The following is a 23,231-nucleotide window of genomic DNA, read 5'->3' on the forward strand; positions in this document are numbered from 1 at the left end:
AGCGCGTCTTGGTTTACGCACGGTCATGTGTTCTCTCAGGAATCCTGGCTGGTGAGTAGTCTTAACCGACTCTTTTTTTACAGTTGGGGAAGTTCGGAGGGGTTCAGTGACTTGACCAAAGTCACGCGGCTAATAACTAAACGGGACTGGAACTCACCTTCGATTCTAGCGCCTCGACCGGCCTCACCAAGCCGCCCTTTCACGCCACTCGTGGGAAGCTAAGCCACCCACTCCCACACAGCTTTCAAGGAGGAAACAGCTGGCTCTGTCCGGAATGCCCACTGTCTCTATCAACTGCTACCACCTGCACCTTTCCATGCTCCTCCCGTATGAAAATTCAAGCTCCAGAAAACCTTCCCTGATTCCCTGCAATCTGTGTTAAGACCACTCCAGTGTGCTGCGGTTGCTTCTCTGCATTTACCATGCTGTGCTTAACGCGCTACCGGACACATAGTGGATGCTCAATAAATGAACAGGCAACCTCGAGTCATTTCTTTCATTCACTCAGTCAACACTTACACAGAAATAACTCCGAGGAGCCTTCTTTACCCATGGTCAAGCATTATCTAAGAGCTTTTGGTACATTATCTCTTTAATCCTCCCAACAACCGTGTGAGGAGATGCTTTTATTGTCCACATAGTAAAGGTAAGGAAAATGAAACACAGAGTCACACAGTTACAGGGAGCCCAACCAGAGGCAAGTGCGCCTGCATAGCAGGCAGAGCCTCAGATGGCTCTGAAAACACCTGTCTCTGGGCTGAAATGAACTACCCGAGAACCCGGGTTAGCTTTCCCTGAACTGCAGAGGGGGCTGGCAGGTCACTGGCCTGACTTTTTCATTCACTAAATATTTATTGGCATTGCTGCTAGGCACTGATATATAAAGATAAATGTCACAAAAGCTCTCCCTTCAAAGGGTCTTCAGTGGAAACAGACATGTTTAATCATGACAGTACAGTGAGATAAGTGTTTCAATATCTAATGGAGATTGCAGTAGGTTGCCTGGAAGAAGATTAGGTTAACATTGCCTGTTGGATGGGAGTTGGAAACTGGAGATGGGAGATCTAGGAAGGCTTCTGGTGGAGGCGATACTTTCACTTTTTTGAAGAACAAGTGAGAGTTTTTTAGGCAGAAAGACTAGAAGAGAAAGGGAGCAGACCCAGATGCATGGCACTGTGTGGGCCCTCCAGAGAATCATGGATGGCTTGAGCAGCAGAGTTCAGATAGAAGATTTTCAAGGGATGACAAAAGGAAAGGAAGGGTCTTATATACCTGGCAGAGCGCCTCCTGAGAGAATCCTCTACCCTTATTATCATTGGGATAATGTAAATGAATGAACATGGAACATTGTAAAGCTCAGTAGAAATACAGGATACTGTGACTATTAGCCCCATGGCTTCTGTGTGCTCCCTGAGTTAGAATGTGACAATAATGGAGTCAGAAGCCGGAGTCAGCCCCCAAAGACTTGCCCCTATTTCAGATCCTCAGATGTACTTTCTAACCCAGTGGCTGTCTTGCAGGTGGGGTTTGTTGGTTAACAGACTTGGGAGCCATCATGACTCAAGGATCATAGTTTGAGGTCAGAGCCCCCACGATCAGAAAAGGAGCACAGGGGACTTCCCTGGTGGTTAAGACTCCCAATGCAGGGGGCCGGGGTTCGATCCCTGGTCAGGGAACTAGATCCCACATGCATGCTGCAACTAAGGAGCCCACGTGCCACAACTAAGGAGCCCACGTGCCGCAACTAAGACCAGGTGCAACCAAATAAATAAATATTAAAAAAAGAAAAAGGAGCACAAAATTTTGTTCCTTTTTAAGTTTTCACTTTGAAATAATTACAGACGCACAGGGAGTTGCAAAAGTAGTACTTAGAGACCTGTGCATCTTCACTCAGTTTTCCCCAATGGTAACATCTTACATAGCTATAGTATAATATCAAAATCAGGAAATCGATATTGGTACAGCGCACAAAGGCTTTTTGAAGACATCCTAGAAACTTCTTACAAAACTGAGTGAAGGCTCTACAGACCTTGCATTTTACAAAATCCTCATTGGCTATTTTATTACAAAAGTTACAGCTCATAGTTCAAAAAACCAATTCATACCACTGGACAAATGACAGAAAGCTTACAGAAAAAAATCAAGATGGCTTTTTACACTGGAAAAAAAAGAGTCATTTATAACTTTTAAAATATGCAAATTAAACTTGCAATGAGATAACATGTTTTCTTCTTAGATTTAAAAGTCTGATAATACTGTGTTGATCTGACATTGGGTAACAGGCACTGGAAAATGTTTCTGCAGAAAGTAAATCGGTACAATCTTTTTGGAGGGCAATTTGAAAAGACCCAGCATTTATCCTTCTGGGAATTTATTATAATACATGCATGTGTGCAGAATGACATATTTATAAGGATATTCGTTGCAGTGATGTTAATTGTAGTGAAAAGACAGGAATAGTCTACATTCTATCTATAGGAGACTGACTCAAAAAAGCCACAGAAGGAAGTGTTGTGCAGCCATGAAAGTGGAAGAAGCTCTTTATGTAGTGACATGTAACAAAATTCAAGATACATTGTTAAAGAAAAAAGTGAGGCTCAGAACAGTATGTAATGTTTGCTACCATTTGTGTTTAAAAAGTTGGAGGGATGGGGAGAAATACGCACACATATCTGACCTGGCATGTGCATAAAATATCTCTGGAAAGATACACAAGGGAATGTGAAGAGGGTCGTCGCTGAGGAGGAGAACTCAGGGAGACTAGTTTTAGAACATCTTGTTTTAAAAGTATGAGCTATTTGTTATATTAATTTACCTTGCATCTTTTTAAAATATTTATTTTATTTTTGGCTGCATTGGGTCTTTGTTGCTGCATGTGGGCTTTCTCTAGTTGCGGCGAGTGGGCACTACTCTTCATTGTGGTGCATGGGCTTCACATTGCGGTGGCTCCTCTTGTTGCAGAGCACGGGCTCCAGGCGTGAGGGCTTCAGTAGTTGTGGCACGAGGGCTCAGTAGTTGTGACTCGCGGATTCTAGAGGGCAAGCTTAGTCGTTGTGGCGCATGGGCTTAGCTGCTCCGCGGCATGTGGGATCTTCCCGGACCAGAGATTGAACCTGTGTCCCCTGCATTGGCAGGCGGATTCTTAACCACTGCGCCACCAGGGAAGCCCCATCTTTTTGTTTTAAAGAAATAATGCCTCCAATCTCCTTTGCTTCCTTCCCTACCAAGAGGTAACCTCTATTCCTGAATTTGGTATTTGTCCTCCTCTTGAATGTTTTTAAACATAGTACATATTACTACATATGTAATACATATTATAACATATGTGTGTATGCATCCATATACAATATATCACATTGTTTTGCATGTTAGACTTTTCATTCTACAGTATGCTTTTTTCACTTAAGATCTTGAAAATATTTACCCATGTTGATACATGTAGCTCTTATTCATTCATTTAAAGCACGGTATAGTATTCCAGTGCTTGAATATAGCCCAGCTGATCCATTTCTCTGCTGATGGACATTTAGATTATTTCCCCGTTCTTCAAACAGTGCTTCAAGTCACATTCCTTTTTATGTCTCCTTGCCCACCTGTGGAAAAGTTTCTCTAGGCCAGCAAGCATCAAACATATTTTTGCCACATCCTCTTAGCAGGAAAAATATTTTTGCTGTGCACCCCTAAAATATGAATATGTATTTATTTATGAAATACATATGTGAACCACTATTCCAAATTAGTATGTCCATCATAAGATATACAAAAAGATAACTGTAAAAAGGGCAATTGAAAAAAGAAGGGAATAATATATTACAAATATTTATTTATTTGTAGTACAAAAATCATTAGTGAGGGACTTCCCTGGTGGTCCAGTGGCTAAGCTCCACGCTCCCAATACAGGGGGCCCAGGTTTGATCCCTGGTCAGGGAACTAGATCCCGCACGCCGCAACTAAGACCCAGTGCAGCCAAATAAATAAGTAAATATTTTTTTAAAAAAATCTTTAGTGAAAATAATGTGGCTAAATATGCTTCATTACTTTCCCACTTATTATTTATTTAAAATTTTAATTGTGGCAAAATTTGCCATCTGAACCACTTTTAAATGTACAGTTCAGTAGTGTTAAGGATTCATTATTGGCAAGAGTTTCTCTTGAACTTCAGTGATTTTCTCACCCATTGACCAGCTGACTCTCTTATTGAACCTGAGAGTTTGTACTCACACTTGTGTGTGAGTCATTAGGATTATTTGTAATCTTAATCTTGCTTCTTTGGAGGAATCTTGTTAAGCCTCTTGTTCACTTTTGGGGGCTAGGAAAATCCAAATAGCATAATCTGTAATTCCATTTATCTGGGGATTTGTAAACTGTGGAGAACAGTGAAAAACACGTCTCCAAACCCTGAAAAGAAAACACAGACAACCCCTCCAAATATGAAGCTCCCTTACCCTTTACCCATATAACTCACTTGCTTTACTTCATAACCCAGGATCTCTGACAAGAGCACAGGGAGGGCGCCAGCATCAGTCTGTTTCCTAAAGATTAGTAAAACTTACTTGTTTTTCTTTTGGATAAAAAAATATATTTAAATACTAATGCTTCCTTTTGGCACCTCTGTGATTATCTTGTGTCTGAGGGGTGCACATCTCTCTTTGGAGACGAGGATATACCTAGAAACAGAATTGCTGAGTTGAAGGGCATAAACCTTGTGGATATCACCATATTGCTCTCCCAAGGGCTTGTCCCAGTTTGCATTCCCACCCTTGCCTTCACATTTTTACTAAAACTTGCTTTTAATATACTTTAATTTTTGCCAGTCAAAGGGGTGTGAAAGAGCATCTAATTTAACTTGCATTACTAGTTTAATTTGCATTTAACTACTAGTGAGTCTGAGCACTTTTAATACATTTATCAGCCATTAAAATTTCCTCATCTTTTATCAGCTTGATGCTTTGTGACAATCTAGAGGGGTGGGATAGGGAAGGTGGGAGGGAGGCTCAAGAGGGAGAGGATATAGGGATGTATATAGACACATAGCTGATTTACTTTGTTTTTTTGTTTGTTAATTTTTATTTATTTATTTATGCCTGTGTTGGGTCTTCATTGCTGCGCACAGGCTTTCTCTAGTTGCAGCGGGCGGGGGCTACTCTTCCTTGCGGTGCACGGGCTTCTCACTGCAGTGGCTTCTCTTGTGGACTGCGGGCTCTAGGCGCTCAGGCTTCAGTAGTTTTGGCCCACGAGCTCAGTAGTTGTGGCACATGGGCTTAGTTGCTCCGCGGCATGTGGGGTCTTACCGGACCAGGGATCAAACCCGTGTCCCCCGCATCGGCAGGCGGACTCTCAACCACTGCGCCACCAGGGAAGCCCGGCAGGCATATTCTTAACCACTGCACCACCAGGGAAGTCCCAGCTGATTTACATTGTTGTACAGCAGAAACTAACACAACATTGTAAAGCAGTTACACTCCAATAAAGATACAAAGAAAAGAAAATGAGCAAAAGACATGAAGATATTTTACCAAATAAGATACACAAGTGGCAAATAAGCACATAACAAGGTGTTCAACATCATTAGCCATAAAAGAAATGCAAATAAAAAACACTCTGAGTGAAAAAAGTAAAAAAAAAAATTTCCTCATCTTTGAATTGCCTGTTTATATCCCTTGTGGGTTTTTCTATTGGATCATTTGTTTGTCTTTGCCATGCTAATTTGTAGGAGTCTACTTTTTCTTTTTTCTTAATTTTTTCATTAATTTCATTAATTTTTCTTAATTTCATTAATTTCTATCCTTTATTATTTCTGACCATCTGTAATCTTTGGGTGTAATCTTCATTACACCATCTGACCATCTGTAATCTTCATTTTCTGACCTCTCAAGGTGAACACTTAGCTGATTCATTTTCAGTCTGTCTTATTTTCTAATATAGCGTATACATTTAAGGTCATACATTTCTCTCTGGTTACTTAGCTGAATTTTACAACTTTTAAAAAGGAATCTCGCAGCTTTTGATATATCGTTTTTCATTGTTGCACTTCTAGATATATTACAATTTCCACTGTAATTGTTTTATTCTCCTATCATGAATTATTTAGAAATGTGGTTTTTTAAATTCCAGAATAGTGCATTTTGTTTTATCCTTTAACAAAAAACTTACCTTTTTGTTTTTGATTTCTAACTTCATCATATTGTGGTCATAGGATGTGTTCTGTATGATGTCGATTTTTTGGTATCGGTTGGTACTTTAGTGGCATAGTATGTCAATTTTTATAATGTTCCATGTGTACTTGAACATTTTTTCTAATATTTATATATTAATGTTTGTTAGTTATATCATTGAATCTTTTATATGTTGCTAATGTCGTTTTATTTTTGTTTCATCTATCATCTGTTTTTTGGAGAAAAGTATCTTAAAATGTCCAGTATATTTGTAGATTTTACAGTCTTCCCTTGTATTTCTGGCTTAAATATTTTGATGTTGTTAGAGTCATATAAGTACCAGTTTATTTCGTCCCTGGCAAATTGTTTATCGTCAAGAAATGACACCTGTATTCCTAATAATCCTTTATCTCTTGAAATCTATCCTGTCAGATTTTAATATCACTGTATCAGTTTTCCATTTTGCCCTACACTGAGAGGCAGCAGAGAGCAATGTTAAGAGCATGGACTCTGAAGTCAGGCTGCTGGGGTTCAAATCCCAGCACTGACACCTTCTAGCTGTGTGACCTCAAGCAGGTTTTAACCTCAGTGTTCCCATGTATAAAATGGGTGCAGTTACTACCTATCTCAAAGGATTATTATGAGGATTAAACTAATTACTATTTTTTTAACCTAATTACTATTTTTAAAGCACTTTGAACATCATAGTAAGCACTCCATGTGTATTTGTAAAATTAAATAATTAAACATATATATGTGCAGCCCTTTTCTGTGTCACTATTTTATAGGTATTTGTCTGACCAACACCATATAGCTGCTAGATACTGTAATGCTGCAGTAGATACCTTTATTACATAAGTCATATCCCATATGTCTGAGTGTATCTGTAGAATAACTCCTAGAAATGGGATTGCTGGGTGGAAAGATATGTGCATTTGTAATTTTGCTAGATAGTGCCAAATTGCCTTACATAGGAGTCTGGTGCAACCCCAATGTAAGGCAATTTGGCACTATCTAGCAAAATTGATCTTTGCCAGGCTGTTAAGTGAAAAATGGTATTTCAGTATAGATGTAATTTGCATTTCTCTTATTTTAAGTGAGGTTGAGCATATTTGAATGCTCTTTGTATTTCCTTTTCTGTGAATGTGCCTTTACCCATTTTCAATTCGGTGGTTGATCTTTTCTGGATCTATTTGTTAAAGTTTTTTAGATATTGGGAAATCAGTCCTTGTTCTATGATATAAGCTGATTTTTTTTTCTAAGCACTTCCTCTCAGGAATCAAGAAAAACAATGAGAGAGAACAACTTGAATTATTATCTCAAAATATTTTTGCCGAATGGTAAATGCTCCCTTTTTCTGTTCACAGACTTTGTGCTAAACACATCTTTAATCTTTAAAGCCTCACTTCCTGGTAGATATTATCTTCACTTTACAAATGAAAAAACTGAAGATCAGAGAGATTCATTTTTTTTTCACTCATTCAACAAATATTCATTAAGAACCTACTAAATTGGGCTTCCCTGGTGGCGCAGTGATTGAGAGTCCACCTGCCGATGCAGGGGATATGGGTTCGTGCCCCGGTCCGGGAAGATCCCACATGCCGCGGAGCGGCTCGGCCCGTGAGCGATAGCCTCCGCGTCCGGAGTCTGTGCTCTGCAATGGGAGAGGCCACAACAGTGAGAGGCCTGAGTACCGCAAAAAAAAAAAGAACCTACTAAATTCTTGGGGCTTCCCTGGTGGCGCAGTGGTTAAGAATATGCCTGCCAATGCAGGGGACACGGGTTCGAGCCCTGGTCTGGGAAGATCCCACATGTCGTGGAGCAACTAAGCCCGTGCGCCACGACTGCTGAGCCTGTGCTCTAGAGCCCGTGAGCCACAACTACTGAGTCCGTGTGCCACAACTACTGAAGCCCGTGCACCTAGAGCCCGTGCTCCGCAACAAGAGAAGCCACTGCAATGAGAAGCCTGTGCACCGCAGCAAAGAGTAGCCCCTGCTCACTGCAGCTAGAGATATCCCGCGCGCAGCAAAGAAGACCCAATGTAGCCAAAAATAAAATAAATAAAATTTTTTAAAAATTAAAAACAAAGAACCTACCAAATTCTTTATTTAGGGGATATAGCAGTGAGTAAAACAGAAAAGGTCCTTGTTCTATGGACTTACATTCTAGGGCGGCAATATAGACCACAAACAAGAAAACAAATTAGATACTTTCTGATAGTGGTAAGTGCTGTGAAGAAAATAAACCGAAATGGTGTAACTGACAAGGAATGGGGGCGCTACTTTTAGGTTGTGTGGTCTCAGAAGTCCTAGCTGGAAAAAAAATGAGATTTGATCTGATGCCTAAAAGGAAAGAGAAGATCTGGGAAATGGAACTGTTAGTGCAAAGGCCCTAAAGCAGGAACGAGCTAGGCTTGTTCAAGACTCAGAGAGGTTTGGTCTGAGGAGCAAACTGGGAAAGCCGCTCGGAGTTTTTGAAAGGGAGAGTAATATGTGATTTTGTCAGTGAGGATAAGGTAGGTTCTGGTTTTAGGCCCTTTTCCATTTTTTAAAATGGAGAATGCTAGGGCTTCCCTGGTGGCGCAGTGGTTGAGAGTCCGCCTGCCGATGCAGGGGACACGGGTTTGTGCCCCGGTCCGGGAAGATTCCATATGCCGCGGAGCGGCTGGTCCCGTGAGCCATGGCCACTGAGCCTGCGCGTCCGGAGCCTGTGCTCCGCAACGGGAGAGGCCATGACAGCGAGAGGCCTGCGTACAGCAAAAAAAAAAAAAAATGGAGAATGCCAAACAGCTTTTGCTTATGTGTGTATTTGTTATTTATTGCTGTGTAACAAATCACCCAAAATTTAATGACTTAAAACAACACTAATCATTTATTTTCTCTGGGTTTCTGCGGGCCTGCAATTTGGGAGCAGCTTGGCTGGAATTTTATGACTTGGGATCTCTTGTGAGGTTGCAGTCATCTGAAAGCTAGACTAAGGCTGAAGGATCTGCTTGCCAGATGGCTCAATCACAGGATGGGTAAGTTGGGGCCAGCTCTTAGCAGGAAGCCTCCATTCCTCTCCACGCAAGCCTCTCCACAGGCATACTTGAGTGTCCTCATGTCATGGCTGCTGGCTTCCCCCATATCAGGTGATCTAAGAAACAGCAGTACAGATATTGAAATATCTTTTATGACCTAGCCTCAGAAGCCACACATTATTATTTCCTCAATACTCTATTGGTACATAGCCCTGTTGGATGTGGGCATGCTATCAGGAGTCGAGGATAGTCAATGCAGGCCATTTTAGAGACCGGCTACCACAATGTGGGTATCTTTAAATTTATACTAATAAATATATTTTATGTATTTGTGTGTATATATATTCTTATAAAATCATATTTGATATTTACCATCTTAGGAATTAAACCAAAATTTTAAAATACTAGTTTGTTCATTTAAAAATAAGCCCTCTGAGATGGGATAGGGAGGGTGGGAGGGAGGCTCAAGAGGGAGGGGATATACATATAGCTGATTCACTTTGTTGTACAGCAGAAACTAACACAACATTGTAAAGCAATTATACTCCAATAAAGATGTGAAAAAAAATAAAAATAAAAAATAGGTGGGGCTTCCCTGGTGGTGCAGTGGTTGAGAGTCTGCCTGCCGATGCAGGGGACATGGGTTCGTGCCCCGGTCTGGGAAGATCCCACATTCCGCGGAGCGGCTAGGCCCGTGAGCCATGGCCGTTGAGCCTGCGTGTCCGGAGCCTGTGCTCCGCAACGGGAGAGGCCACAACAGTGAGAGGCCCGTGTACCGCAAAAAAAAAAAAAAAAAAAGGGACTTACCTGGTGGCACAGTGGTTAAGAATCTGCCTGCCAATGCAGTGGACACGGGTTGGAGCCCTGGTCCAGGAAGATCCCACATGCCACGGAGCTACTAAGCCCATGTGCCACAACTATTGAGCCTGCGCTCCGAGCCGTCGAGCCACAACTACTGAGCCTGTGTGCCACAACTACTGAAGCCCACACGCCTAGAGCCCATGCTCTGCAACAAGAGAAGCCACTGCAATGGGAAGCCCGCGTACCACAACGAAGAGTAGCCCCCGCTCGCTGCAACTAGAGAAAGCCCACATGCGGCAACGAAGACCCAATACAGACAAAAATATAAATAAATAAATTTTTAAAAAATAAAAATAAGCCCTCTGAGGGACTTCCCTGGTAGCACAGTGGTTAAGAATCTGCCTGCCAGTGCAGAGGACACGGGTTCAATCCCTGGTCCGGGAAGATCCCACATGCCACAGAGCAACTAAGCCCATGCACCACAACCACTGATCCTGTGCGCCACAGCTACTGAAGCCCGTGCGCCTAGAGCCCGTGCTCCACAACAAGAGAAGCCACCGCAACGAGAAGCCCGCACGCAGCAACGAAGACCCAACGCAGCTAAAAATAAATAAATAATTTTTAAAATAAATAAAAATAAGCCCTCTGTGTGTTAACATAGATGGTGCATTTTTAATGGAAATAGAAGAATGGCATTATTGTACATTTCTGCAAATCTCTTTAATACCTGATTTAACAGAAGAGTGTTGGAGTCTCATTTTTGCCTCTGCATACTCCACTGAACATTCATGAGAGAAAGAGAGCAAAAATGGTTAATGAGCATTTGGTGTCCTGAGAGTGAAGCTACAGGAGTGGACCTTTCTTGGGATAACCAAACCTATGCCAAGAGAACAGGCTGGAGACAGGTTCTGTGGTGCTCTTGGTCACCCATTTATGGAATTTCAGAAGGGCAGTGGAGATTACTGCCAGGCACAGCATGACCTCTGTGCAGACAAGTGAACTGTAGAAATCCATTACTACTCCACCGAGAAGCCCCCATAAAAGTGGTTAACCTGGACACGGAAGCGTGGAACTGAAATCCTCAGAGCATTGTACTTCCTTTCTACTGCCTCAGTATCACTGGATTGAAGAATTGCTGCTTTTTGTTAGGAGGTTCATTTCATTTCCCATTACTCCCAATTTCATACTCAAAAGCACTGAGAATTTCAAGTGGAGTATATTGAAGTAGACTCAGTTTCTTTGCATCATTTCTGTATTCAATTTTTAAAATTCTTTCATAAACTCTATTGAGTGTTTTAAAACTAAATTAACATGGCTCAGATGATCCATGCAGCTCCTGTGGAAGTCACTTACAAGAACATGAGATTTCTTATTACACACAATCCAACAAATGTGACCTTAAGCAAATTTATAGAGGACCTTAAGATGTATGGAGTTACCACAATAGTAAGACTATGTGAAGCAACTTATGACACTACTCTCGTGGAGAAAGAAGGCATCCATGTTCTCGACTGGCCTTTTGATGATGGCACACCACCATCTAACCAGATTGTTGATGATTGGTTAAGTCTTGTGAAAATTAAGTTCCGTGAAGACCCTGGTTGTTGTATTGCCATTCATTGTGTTGCAGGCCTTGGGAGAGCTCCAGTGCTTGTCGCCCTAGCATTAATTGAAGGTGGAATGAAATATGAAGATGCAGTACAGTTCATAAGACAAAAGCGGCTTGGAGCTTTTAACAGCAAGCAACTTTTGTATTTGGAGAAGTATCGTCCTAAAATGTGGCTGTGCTTCAAAGACTCCAGTGGTCATAGAAACAACTGTTGCCTTCAGTAAAACTGGGGTGCCTGATGCCATTGCTTGGAAGTGGAAACTAGACGGGATGGAATTTGTCATACGTGTTATCCAGCACGTTGGCTTGGTGAGGTCTGATGAAGCTTCCATAGGAGTGTTGAAAAGCAGTTTTACCAGGCCAGAAACCTGGCAGAATTGCAACCTCTATGTTTGGGTTATGATCAACCTACTTGGACACTTAGCAAAGGATTCTTGCTGTTCAGCATTTAAAATGTGCTTATCATTTGTACCAATTGACCTTTCCTGAAATCATACAGTATTGAGTCATGTCTTTAAATCTGTTTCCATGCCAGAGTTGTATCAATATATAAGAAATTTAGAAAGACTAGGTGCCAAAATACCCAGGACAATACTTACATATTTTTTGTATCATATAGAACTGAAATCCCAGGAACTATGAACACTCTGGACCTTGTGTGGTTTATTCCTTCCATCATCTCAAACATAGAAAGTAGGGCCTGTAAGGTTCTTTGCTCGCAGTTCCCACATTCATACCAGTATACATCAGATTTGCTCTTTTTTTTTAATTAACCAAGTCTTACAGTGATTATCTAATGTCTTTCTGTAAATCTCATTTTGTGCTGTTATAGAAGACCTCCATTTTGAAAATCTACATTGTACAGAAGCACATGTTTTTAATGTCTCCAGACAAAAATAGCCTTAATTTTAATGTTTGCGCTTTGGGGTGCAACTTACATGGGGGGGCCTGATGAAAGAATGGGAGGAGGCTATTAAGTACTTTTAGTAAAATGTTGCCTTTGTCTTGTGCAGGACGTAGAGAACATGCCCTTTAACTTAGTAAATATTTTTTAAAAGGTAGAAATACTTTGTTATTGTAGCTAAAACAATTCTTAATCATAAAATTTCTGAAATTCTTGTAATTATTTTTCAAACTTATCTGAAGTTGTTTACCAACTTAATTTTGTTTGAAGTGTGATTCCCAACCTCTCTTGCAGAAAAAAAAAACAAACAGAAGTGGGTTTACATTTAATACTTTATATGCCTTTTGAGCTGTGTAACTTAATATTTGGATACTTGACAATTTGTTTTATTATGTAATTGATAATATGGTGATGTGTATTAACCACATCACCATATATTTATACTCAACCATATATTATAGCTCAACCATATATTTATACTGCCCGGGAACATGTGGTTATACTTCTGTGGGAGAAATAATTTGTCAGTGTTCACCAGCTTGTAAAAATCTAGTGCGAGGGCTTAAACCTTAAATAAATGATGAAATGCATTTATCGTCATTGAAAAAAAAATGGGTAATGATGTTAATATCACTGTAAAAAGTTTCAACCTCATGGAACCTTCTGAAAGGGCTGAACCACACTTTGACAATCTTGAGCTAGAGTCTGATATGGTAACAAATGATGCCCAAATCTCAGTAGGTTACAACAACAAAGGTTTATTTTTTTTTAAGATGAATGGCTTTTTTTTTTAATTAATTTATTTTATTTCTGGCTGCGTTGAGTCTTCGTTGCTGCATGCAGGCTTTTCTCTAGTTGCAGCGAGCGGGGGCTACTCTTAGTTGTGGCGAGCGGGGGGCTACTCTTAGTTGTGGTGCACGGGCTTCTCATTGCAGTGGCTTCTTCTGTTGTGGAGCACAGGCTCTAGGAGCGCGGACTTCAGTAGTTTTGGCTCATGGGCTCAGTAGTTGTGGCTTGCGGCTCTAGAGCACAGGCTCAGTAGTTGTGGTGCACGGGCTTAATTGCTCCGTGGCATGTGGGATCTTCCCGGACTAGGGCTGGAACCCGTGTCCCCTGCATTGGCAGGTGGATTCTTAACAACTGCGCCACCAGGGAATCCCTATTAATCATGCTACACATCCATTATGGCTTGCCCATGGTTCTGTTCCAGGTACTCTTCATCAAAGAACCCATGTTGACAGCGCACCCTTTGGCTGGACATCGCTAGATAGGGGAAGAGAGAACTTGGTAAACCAGCCTGCCTTTTAAAACTTATTCTTGGAAATGATGTGTCACTTTTTTCCTTGTTTCATAGCCAAAGCAAGTCACATGGCCAAGCTGGATTCTTCAGAGCTGAGATGTATACTCTTCTGCAGGGAGAGGCCCCATGGGAAGGGATACCAAGTATATGTGGTATATAAACTTCTACCATGGTGCTTAAAGAATATCACTGGTTGCTCATGGAGAATGGATTATACTGGGAAGAGGTAGGAAGCTATTCAAGAGTAGAAGTATGTTAGGAATTGACTGCAGTACTTTAGGCAAGAAATAACCGTGGGTTGGACTACAGTTGTGGCAGTGGTCTGATTCAAGATGTACTTTGGAGTTGGTAGAATTTGTTCTGGGAGTGGGGTGGGGATAAGGGAAAGTACTGAAAGATAACTTACAGGTTTGAACAACTGAGTGGATGATGTGACATTTACTGAGATGGGACAGGCTGAGAAAAGGATAGATGAGGTTTTTTTGGGGGGGTGGAACAAATGTTAAACATCTTAAGCCTGAGATGCCTATTTTACACCTAAATGGAAATGTCTAGTAGGTACTTAATATATGTCTGGAGATCTGGGGAGATATCAGAACTTGGGCGTTAGCATAGAGCTGAATTGTAAGGCCATGGAGTTGGAAGAGATCTCCTTGGGAGAAAGTGTTAATAGGGAAGAGAAGAGGGCTGAGGGTTAAGGGCTAAAGCCTTGGCCTACGCCAACATTTTTAAATGGAAGTGGCTTTGGATCCAGCAAAGGAGGTTGAAGAGCCATTGAGGTAAGATGAAAATGGGTAGAAATGGAAGCAAAAAGAAGAAAGTGTTTCAAGAAGGAGGGAGTAGGCTGTTTCAATGTTCTGTAAGTCAGATAGGATTGGGGAAAATGCAAGTCACAGTTGATAAGTGGAGGGGTGAGGATCAAACTCTAATTGGGTGAGTTGAAGAAACGAAGGGAAGTGAGGAATGGAGACACCACTTTTGAGAATTTTTTTTTGGGGGGGGGTTGGATAAGTGGAAAAAGGGAGACAAAAGATGTGAAGATGAAATTGTGTGTATGTGAAATCTTTATGTAAACTATAAGCTTTAGGCTTATTTTGTTAGTTATTATTGAACTCCTAGGAATTTCAAACTAGCTTAGTGTGAAGAATCACTAAGATGCTACTGCTAGTCTCCAGCTTGCTGGCTATTAAGCCTCAAAATATCTCCAGCCTATGAAAAGCCGATACATGAAGAGACAGAAATAGAGAACAGAGCGGAAAACGAAGGGGAAGGGGGGGAAAAAGGTTTGCTGAGTTAATATTGTCCTCCCAGGGCCCCCGTAGGGCAGTCTCGCAGCTCTTACGTAATTTTAGAGGCGGAGACGACAGGAAATTTAAACCGAAGCCGCGGCCCTGGGCACCTAGAGAATGATGTTATAGTTGCAGAGAAACAGCCGGCGCACGGGAGGCTGAAAGCTCATGGAACCCGCGAATGTGATACGGCGGCCTTAGAGGAGTACGGAGGCCGAGAAAGAGCCGAGAATTTGAGGAGGGAGCCGGGAAAGGGTACGGATGCCGGGAAGGGGAAGCAGGGGTGAGAAGCAAGGCGGAAAGGGTCCTAAGAGTTAAAGAAGGGTGCGGGGTTGGGAAGTGGGCACAGGAATTGGGGAGCAGATAGGTCCGGGAGCTGGGGAGAGTAGAGGGACCGAGAAGGGGTCACAGGAATAGAAGGGATAGAGATCTAAAGGGGGCAGAAGGACTGGGGGGACAAGAGCCTGGAGGGAGGCACGGGAATTGAAATGTAAGACAAGGGGTGGCGAAGAGGCCACGGGAGTTGAGGGAGCAGAGTGTGAAAGCGGGCAGAGGGACTGAGGGATAAGAACCTAGAAGGAGGCGCGGGAATGGAGAGGGGACATGGGTTGGGATGGAGTTGAGTCTTGGGGTTCCTGGGACCCTCGATGGGAATTGTGCGGGGTTTGGGAGGCGGGAGGAGGGGATGATGGAAGGTCGAAGGCTAGTGAAGGTGGTTCAGCTGCTGTTTTGTCCTTCTTTTTCAGGCGACGATTGCCTTGAACTGGAGAGTTCAATGGCTGAGAGTAGGCTCCGGGCTCCGGACCTAGGTGGGTAACAGGTCAAACCTAGGGATGCGAGGTCACAGTTGCAACTCCCGCCCCAGAGTCTCTTGGGAAGAAAAGGCCGAGAAATGTTAGTTCTCTTAAGGTTTTCTAATTACTTTGTGTGGCGGAGGGGGAGTGGGGGAGTGGAGTATGTGTTGAGGGATGTCATGGATCATTTAGGAATTCATGATAAAGGTCAAACAAGAGCTTTCAGTCAGATATTATGAATAAGATTAGAAGACTTGCTAATTATTAACTTATAAAACCCGTATCCATGGTTATTTTTACCATACAATTCTTAAAGTTATCGATAAACGGCCCCACCCAATTAGATAAGTATTCCAGCATGTAGTCACTTCCCTCGGTACTGCCTTCTCCCCTCTTAGCATCATCTAGTTTGAGTCCTGGATTGTTACACATATGCCATTTGTTTGTTGCCTTTCAAACAGTGATACACCTCACTAAATTATTTACTCTCCCTTCCCGTGTCTGTTGCTTTCTTCTGGATCTATTTCTCTTTTTGCTGATGAACTTTCTCCAAGAGTGTTTTCAAAAGGGGGCTTTATGTGATAAACTTTCTGAGGCTTGTATGCCTGAGAACATGTTTATTTCACCCTTGTATTAAAATTCTTGAGTCAAAGTTTTTATTCCTTCAACACATTGAAAAATGACGGTGGTTTCTTCTTGCAAAAAGCAGGTGCTGTTGAAAATTGATGTCGATCTGATTCTTGTTACTTAGTTTGTGACCTGCTTTTCTCTGTAGAAGATTTTAGATTATCCTCTTTATATTTGTTCTTAAAATTCACTATACCATAACCATGTGTGAATTTTGGAGGGTTTTAGTTTTCATAAAAATAAAATTATGAGAAATGAAAACAAAAATTACAGTTTTATGCTTACACAGTTTATTTTTTTTAATTTATCTATTATTTATTTTTGGCTGCGTTGGGTCTTTGTTGCTGCGCGCAGGCTTTCTCTAGTTGGGGCGAGCGGGGGCTACCCTTCATTGCGGTGCGAGGGCTTCTCATTGCAGTGGCTTCTCTTGTTGCGGAGCACAGGCACTAGGTGCACAGGCTTCAGTAGTTGTGGCTCGCAGGGTCAGTAGTTGTGACTCACGGGCTCTGGAGTGCAGACTCAATAGTTGTGGCACACGGGCTTAGTTGCTCCGCAGCATGTGGGATCTTCCCGGACCAGGGCTTGAACCCATGTCCCCTGCATTGGCAGGCGGATTCTTAAGCACTGCACCACCAGGGAAGTCCCTATGCTTGCACAGTTTAAAAGGCCGAGGTATGTCTCACACACACACACACACACACACACACACACACACACACACACGAGTGGGAGTTGCTCCCCCTTTCATAACTCCTGATTCCCACTCCCTAGGGTACAACCATTTATGCTCTTTTAGCTATTTCTTCTAGTATTACCTTCTTATTTCTAAATAGCGAGCTCATACTGCTTTTGTTGTTTTCAATTTTCAATTATATCTATTGACTTTCTGATATAGAGGATAAAGAGATTTTTCTGGCCCCCTCTCCTCTACATCACACATAAACACATACACATTTCCCTCCTCTCCTCCCATTCCCCCAATATATATGTAGTAATTTTTGTTGTCATTTTTGTATTTACATTATGATGATATTAGCTGAGCCATATAGCAAACCGAAGTAAGCTTTGTTTTCTGTGTATGGATCACTAATTCATGTCTAAATATAAACCAAATATAAACCAAAAATATAAACCTTCTCTCAATACTTTCAAGCTCATCAGAGAATCAGTTTCTTCTTTGTGGGGGACATACCTCCTGAGACCATTTGTCTTAGTACTACAGTCTGGTCCAGCTCTGCACTAGGCCTGTTGCACTGATTCCATCCTAGGCTCTCCCTTCATCATTTTGTGGAATTCCCTTTGCCGCTTTCCTCTGTAGGGTTCCCTGTGTTCTAAATTCCATATTTTCCTCTCTTTGTTTACATCCTCATTTTGGGCGAGTACATCTTCTAGTATAGCTTCCTGAGAAAGGGTATGTGACAAGTAAAGTTTTTGAGACCTTGTAGGTATGACAGTTCTTTATGCCACATAAAGAGTTCTAGGTTGGAAATAGTTTTCTCTGAGTTTTGAAGACACTTTTCATCTTTTAGCTTCCACTGTGCTGTGGCAAAGTCTGATGTTGTCAGTATTTCCACCCTCGTCCTGCACACTGACTGCAAGGGCCTAGACCCCATGTGCTCTGAACCACCCCTACCCCATCTAGCATGATTGCTGTCTAGCAACAATACTGCTGTTATTATTGTCTCTCCTTTTTACTTCCGAATTAGTCGTCATTATGATTGTTTTACACAGTCAGTGATTGTTTAGATTTATACATATTTTTACCAGTTTGGGGACATTTCAGTCCTTCCTTCTGGGTTCAGTTTCCTTCTTTCCAAAGTATACCTTTTAGAAGTCCTTTAGTAATAATTGGTTGATGATAAACTGTTTGGGCTTTTGTTTAAAAAATGTGTTTAGTTTACCCTCATTCTTTATTTAATCAGATGTAAAATTCAAAGTTGACATTTATTTTCCCCCAGCATTGTAAATACTTATTTTAATAAAATTTAAGTATTTAATAATTTAAATACTTATTTTATAGTCTATGCCTGATCATTCTGTTTGAAGCTCTTGGGGATCCAATCTTGCTGTCTTTAATTTCTGCTGATTCTTATCCATGATGGTTTGTTTTCTTTGTGTGTTTTTTAATGTTGGAGTGTGAGCTAATGTTTGATGATGGTTTTTTTGTGGGGTTTTTTTGCGGTACGCGGGCCCCTCACTGTTGTGGTCTCTCCCGTTGCAGAGTGCAGGCTCAGCGGCCATGGCTCACGGGCCCAGCCGCTCCGCGGCATGTGGGATCTTCCTGGACCGGGGCACGAACCCATGTCCTCTGCATCGGCAGACGGACTCTCAACCACTGTGCCACCAGGGAAGCCCCATTCCCTTTTTTTTAATTAAAAAAATTTTTTATTGAGATACAATTGACATACAACATTCCCTTTTATTGTTGAATATTATTCTGTTGTGTGGATTACCACATTTTATCCATTCAACGGTTGATGGACATGAGTTTCCACTTTCTGGCTATTATGAATAATACTGCTATAGACATTTGTTTCCAGGTTATCGTGTGGACATATATTTTTTTCCATGAGTGTACCTAAGAGTCATGTTGCTCGGTCATATGGTAACTCTCTGTGTAACCTTTTGAGGAACTGACAGACTTTTCCAATTGGCTGCACCATTTTACATTCCCACCAGCAAAGAATGAGGGTTCCAATTTCTCTATGTTCTCACCAACACTTGTTATTATCTGTCTTTTTTTGTTAAAGCCATCCTAGTGGGTATAAAGTGGTATCTCTTTGTGGTTTCAATTTGCATTTTCCTAATGGCTGATGACTTTGTGCATCTTTTCATGTGCTTATTGGCCATTTGTATATCTTTGGAGAAATGTCTGTTCATGGCCCATTTTTAAATTGGATGGTTTTTTTTTAATATTTGAGGGTTTTTTTAACTATTATATTTTTACGTCCATTATCTCCAATTACTTCTTTTCTTTACCTGCTGTTCCTATTTTATGTTTCTAGTATGCTCCTTGCCGTCTTGAGGATATTTATTATGCTTTAAAATTCTCTTTTCTGTCTGGTCCATTACTTATGAGAGAAAGACAACCTATACCAGAGAAAGCATCTTTTATAGTACTTGCTTTCTTCAGTTGCCTCATATTTTCTTAGAAGCTAATGTTCTCTTGAGACTGTTAGCCACTCTGATTGGTAATGTGCTCCTGGAAGAAGATGCAAAAGCTTAAGTTCTCATGTTATGCCCCTCCTTTGAGTTTAGGGCTTGGGGGTTGGATAGAAGAGGAAAACCACCCCAAGGTGGGGAGCCCCTGGTTCCAGTGTGGACTCAGTCACCCCCCCCTTTGCAGCAGCATTCTGAGCCCCCCAGTACACACATGTTGCTTTGTACTACTCATTTGCAAGAACTGTTTCCTTGAGATGTAATTACCAAACTAACCAAATGGATGGGGCAAGGGAGGGAGGCTCATTCGTGCCATCTTGACCTCTTGTTAACTGTTTCTCTTTCACACACAAGCATATTCACCCCAAGGTAGGCTCCACCACTGCCCTGATGTTGCCCTACTGTGTCTGGTTGGTGCTGGGCTGCTTATCTGGCACTGGCAGTGACCCAGTGAGCACAACTAGAAGGCATTCTCCAGTCTCACCCTCCTATGAGTCCTGGCATTCCGCTCTAGGCTTGCTGTTCACCCAGCCCCCCGTTTCTGACTCTGGCATCCATCTAATTCCCTCTTCAGTGGCTTCCCTAGGATTAGGTCCTGTGGAGAAAGTCACAGGCCTTGTTTGAAAGTCAAAAGGGCTTATTCTGAGAAAGCCGTCTATACAAATGTTGAATCTTTATGTTGTATCACCTGGAACTAATATAATGTTGTATGTCAGTTATACCTCAATAGAAAGCAAAAGAGGGACTTCCTTGGTGGCACAGTGGTTAAGAACCTGCCTGCCAGTGCAGGGGACACAGGTTCGAGCCCTGGTCTGGGAAGATCCCACATGCCGTGGAGCAACTAAGCCCGTGCGCCACAACTACTGAGCCTGTGCTCTAGAGCCCGAGAACCACAACTACTGAAGCCCGCATGCCTAGAGCCCGTGCTTCGCAAAAAGAGAAGCCACCACAGCGAAGAGTAGCCCCGCTCGCCACAACTAGAGAAAGCCCCCGTGCAGCAACAAAGACCCAATGCAACCATAAATTAATTAATTAATTTTTTTTTTTAAAAAAGCAAAGAAAAAGAAAGCCTTCTGGAGAAGGTGGCCTTGGGGAGGGAACCAAACTGGCTACAGTTATAATAATTCCCCTGGCTGACATTCAGCGCATACTCCTGGTATGGCTGTATCAGATGTTTCTGGCCAGTCTCCATTCTGAATGGTTGGTGCCTGTTTTGAATAGCTCCTCAGTGAGGGTGGGTGTTTATCATTATCACTATTTCAGAAGTGAGGAAATAGGGTTTCATAGACACTAAGTGAGATTATTGTGACTTACCCAGGGTTACACAGCTAGTAGGAGGGTGAGGCAGGACTCAGAACAAAGGCCTTTTCTGTAAAATACCAAGCTGACTTTCCAGTATTTTCTGTCTCTATATACCTAGGACTTTCAGGAAAAGGGTGGTTTATGGGACCAGAAGGTAAGTGCTTGAGGGTCAGGTGCCAGCTGAGGATGGGAGAGCAGGATCTGGTTTAAGCATTATGGGAATGATAATGATGTGTAAGTCAGAGGACTCTTCCCAAAATAGTTCCCAGTCTACTGGGGAGGTCAGAGGTGGACCTGAAGGAGTGAGTAAACAAGAATATGAAGCTGAAAATACTAAGAGGACAGACAATCAGTAATGTGGAACTCAGAGAAAGAGAAACAGTATCTCATCAGGGCAAGCAGGGTTTAACTGAGGAGGTTCAATCAAAAGTCTGTCTGGCTGGTAGATAGGAAAAATTCAGGAATTCATGGAATCGAAGAGTTTTAGAAGATTTTAAAAAATACCAGGTCCATGGGACTTCCCTGGTGGTCCAGTGGCTAAGACTCTGCGCTCCCAATGCAGGGCGCTCGGGTTCAATCCCTGGCCAGGGAACTAGATCCTGCATGCCTCGACTAAAAGATCCCGCACACGGCAATGAAGATCCCACGTGCCGCAACTAAGACCCAGCGCAGCCAAATAAATAAATAAATATTTTTTAAAAATAAAATCAGGTCCAAACCCCTCATTTAAAGTCCAGCAGTTTTACTAACTATATCTTGGTATCAGCTATTCTGGGTCAATTTTTTGAAGTATGTGTCATGCTCTTTCAATATGTTAGTTTCAAATATGTATTTTTATTTCAGGAAAGATTTTAGAGTTTTTAGTATTCTGGGTGTTTTTGTTTGTTTTAGTTTTTGTCTTCAGAGACTCTGATTATCTGTATATTAGAACTTCTGTGCTTATCTTCAATATTTGCCACCTTCTCTTGAATCCTTTTTATCTCTTCAAATGTTAACATTTTGTTGTGAAAGTTTTCAAACCTGCAACAAAGTTGAAAGTAACAGTGAGCACAGACACACCACTTAGATTTTACCATTGACATTTTATTTGTTTTGTGTGTGTGTGTGTGTGTGTGTATGTGTTTTTGTTTGTTTTGTTTTGTTGTTTTTTTGGCCGCACCACGCGGGTTTTGGGATCTTAGTTCCCTGACCAGGGTATGAACACATGCCCTGGCTGTGAAAGCACCAAGTCCTAACCACTGGGAATTCCCTATGACTGACATTTTAATACATTTGTTTTATCACATATCTGTCCATCTTTTTTTGACACACTTCAAGTAATTTGTAGACATTATAATAATTCAGCATGCATTTCATTGACCAGAATTCCATACTTGTTTGTAGTTTTTTTCCTTTTAATGTAAAACGTGTATACAATGAAATGCACAATTCTCAAAGGTATGTTCATTGAGGTGAGGTTTTTTTAGCTTGATTGAGTTATAATTTACATACTGTAAAATTCATTTGTTGCAAATATACACTTGCAATGCTTTTTAGGTAATTTACAGAGTTGTGCAGTTAACACAACAATCTAATTGCAGAATATTTCCATCACCCCAGAAAGAACCTCATGCCAGTTTGCAAACACTCCTCATCCCCACCCCCAGCCCTAAGCAGCCACTAATCTAATTTCTGTCTCTAATTTTCCTTTTCTGAACATTTCATAAAAATGTAATTTACAGTATGTGGTCTTTTGTGTCAGGCTTTTCTTACTCAGCATATTTCTGAGGTTCAGAACTGTAGCCTGTTGCTGTAGCCTGTGTCCACAGTTCATTTGTTTTTATTGCCAAATAATATTCCATCGTATGGATAGACCACATTTTGCCTACCATTTTATTTACATTTGAATTGTTTCCACTTTGGGGCCAAAATGAATAATGCTGCTGTGAACATTCTTGCCCAAGTTTTATTTGGAAGTATGTTTTCATTTCTCCTGGGGGTATGCCTAGGAGTGGAATTGCTGGGTTTCGTGTTAACTCTATACTTAACCTTTTGAGAAACTGCCACACTGTTTTCTAAAGTGGCTGCACCATTTTACATTCCCACCATCCATGTATGAGGGTTGGGTTTCTCCGCATCTGGGCTTCCCGAGGACAGGAACACAAGTCTCACGTCCACCTTGGTGGATGGGTGCCCGAGGCCTGGCCAGGTGCCATGATGCGGGGGCTGTTTGCGAGGGCTGACTGACCTGCAGGACTCTCTCTTACCTCAGGCTTCTCACTTTGCTCCCCTT

The 23,231-nt window shown here is 41.7% G+C and overlaps 2 protein-coding genes across 5 annotated transcripts in view; both read left to right on the forward strand.

Moving 5' to 3' along the window:
• Nucleotides 1–23,231, forward strand: part of DBF4B (DBF4 zinc finger B) — a 42,418-nt gene continuing 19,187 nt past the window's right edge. Inside the window, exons 1-5 of one of the 3 annotated variants that reach the window (XM_032616466.1) lie at nt 1–51; nt 9,069–9,174; nt 13,843–14,014; nt 15,100–15,332; nt 15,824–15,886. In XM_032616466.1, coding sequence (XP_032472357.1) covers nt 9,171–9,174; nt 13,843–14,014; nt 15,100–15,332; nt 15,824–15,886 — 472 coding nt within the window. In that variant the 5' untranslated portion in view covers nt 1–51; nt 9,069–9,170. Of the gene's footprint in view, nt 52–9,068; nt 9,175–13,842; nt 14,015–14,542; nt 14,568–15,099; nt 15,333–15,823; nt 15,887–15,910; nt 15,972–23,231 lie in introns of those variants that run through there. The other 2 variants (XM_032616468.1, XM_032616467.1) reach the window with 2 other exon arrangements.
• On the forward strand, nt 11,287–11,808 carry LOC116745611 (protein tyrosine phosphatase type IVA 1-like). 2 transcript variants are annotated; one of them, XM_032616471.1, is made up of 2 exons: nt 11,287–11,622; nt 11,680–11,808. In XM_032616471.1, exons 1-2 carry the CDS (start codon nt 11,287–11,289, stop codon nt 11,806–11,808), a joined length of 465 nt encoding a protein of 154 aa, XP_032472362.1. The 2 variants fall into 2 exon arrangements, with proteins under 2 accessions (XP_032472362.1, XP_032472363.1); XM_032616472.1 differs by having other exon boundaries at nt 11,296–11,391; nt 11,485–11,808.

The sequence above is a fragment of the Phocoena sinus genome, chromosome 20 (genome assembly GCF_008692025.1).
Source record: "Phocoena sinus isolate mPhoSin1 chromosome 20, mPhoSin1.pri, whole genome shotgun sequence".
NCBI lineage: Eukaryota > Metazoa > Chordata > Mammalia > Artiodactyla > Phocoenidae > Phocoena > Phocoena sinus.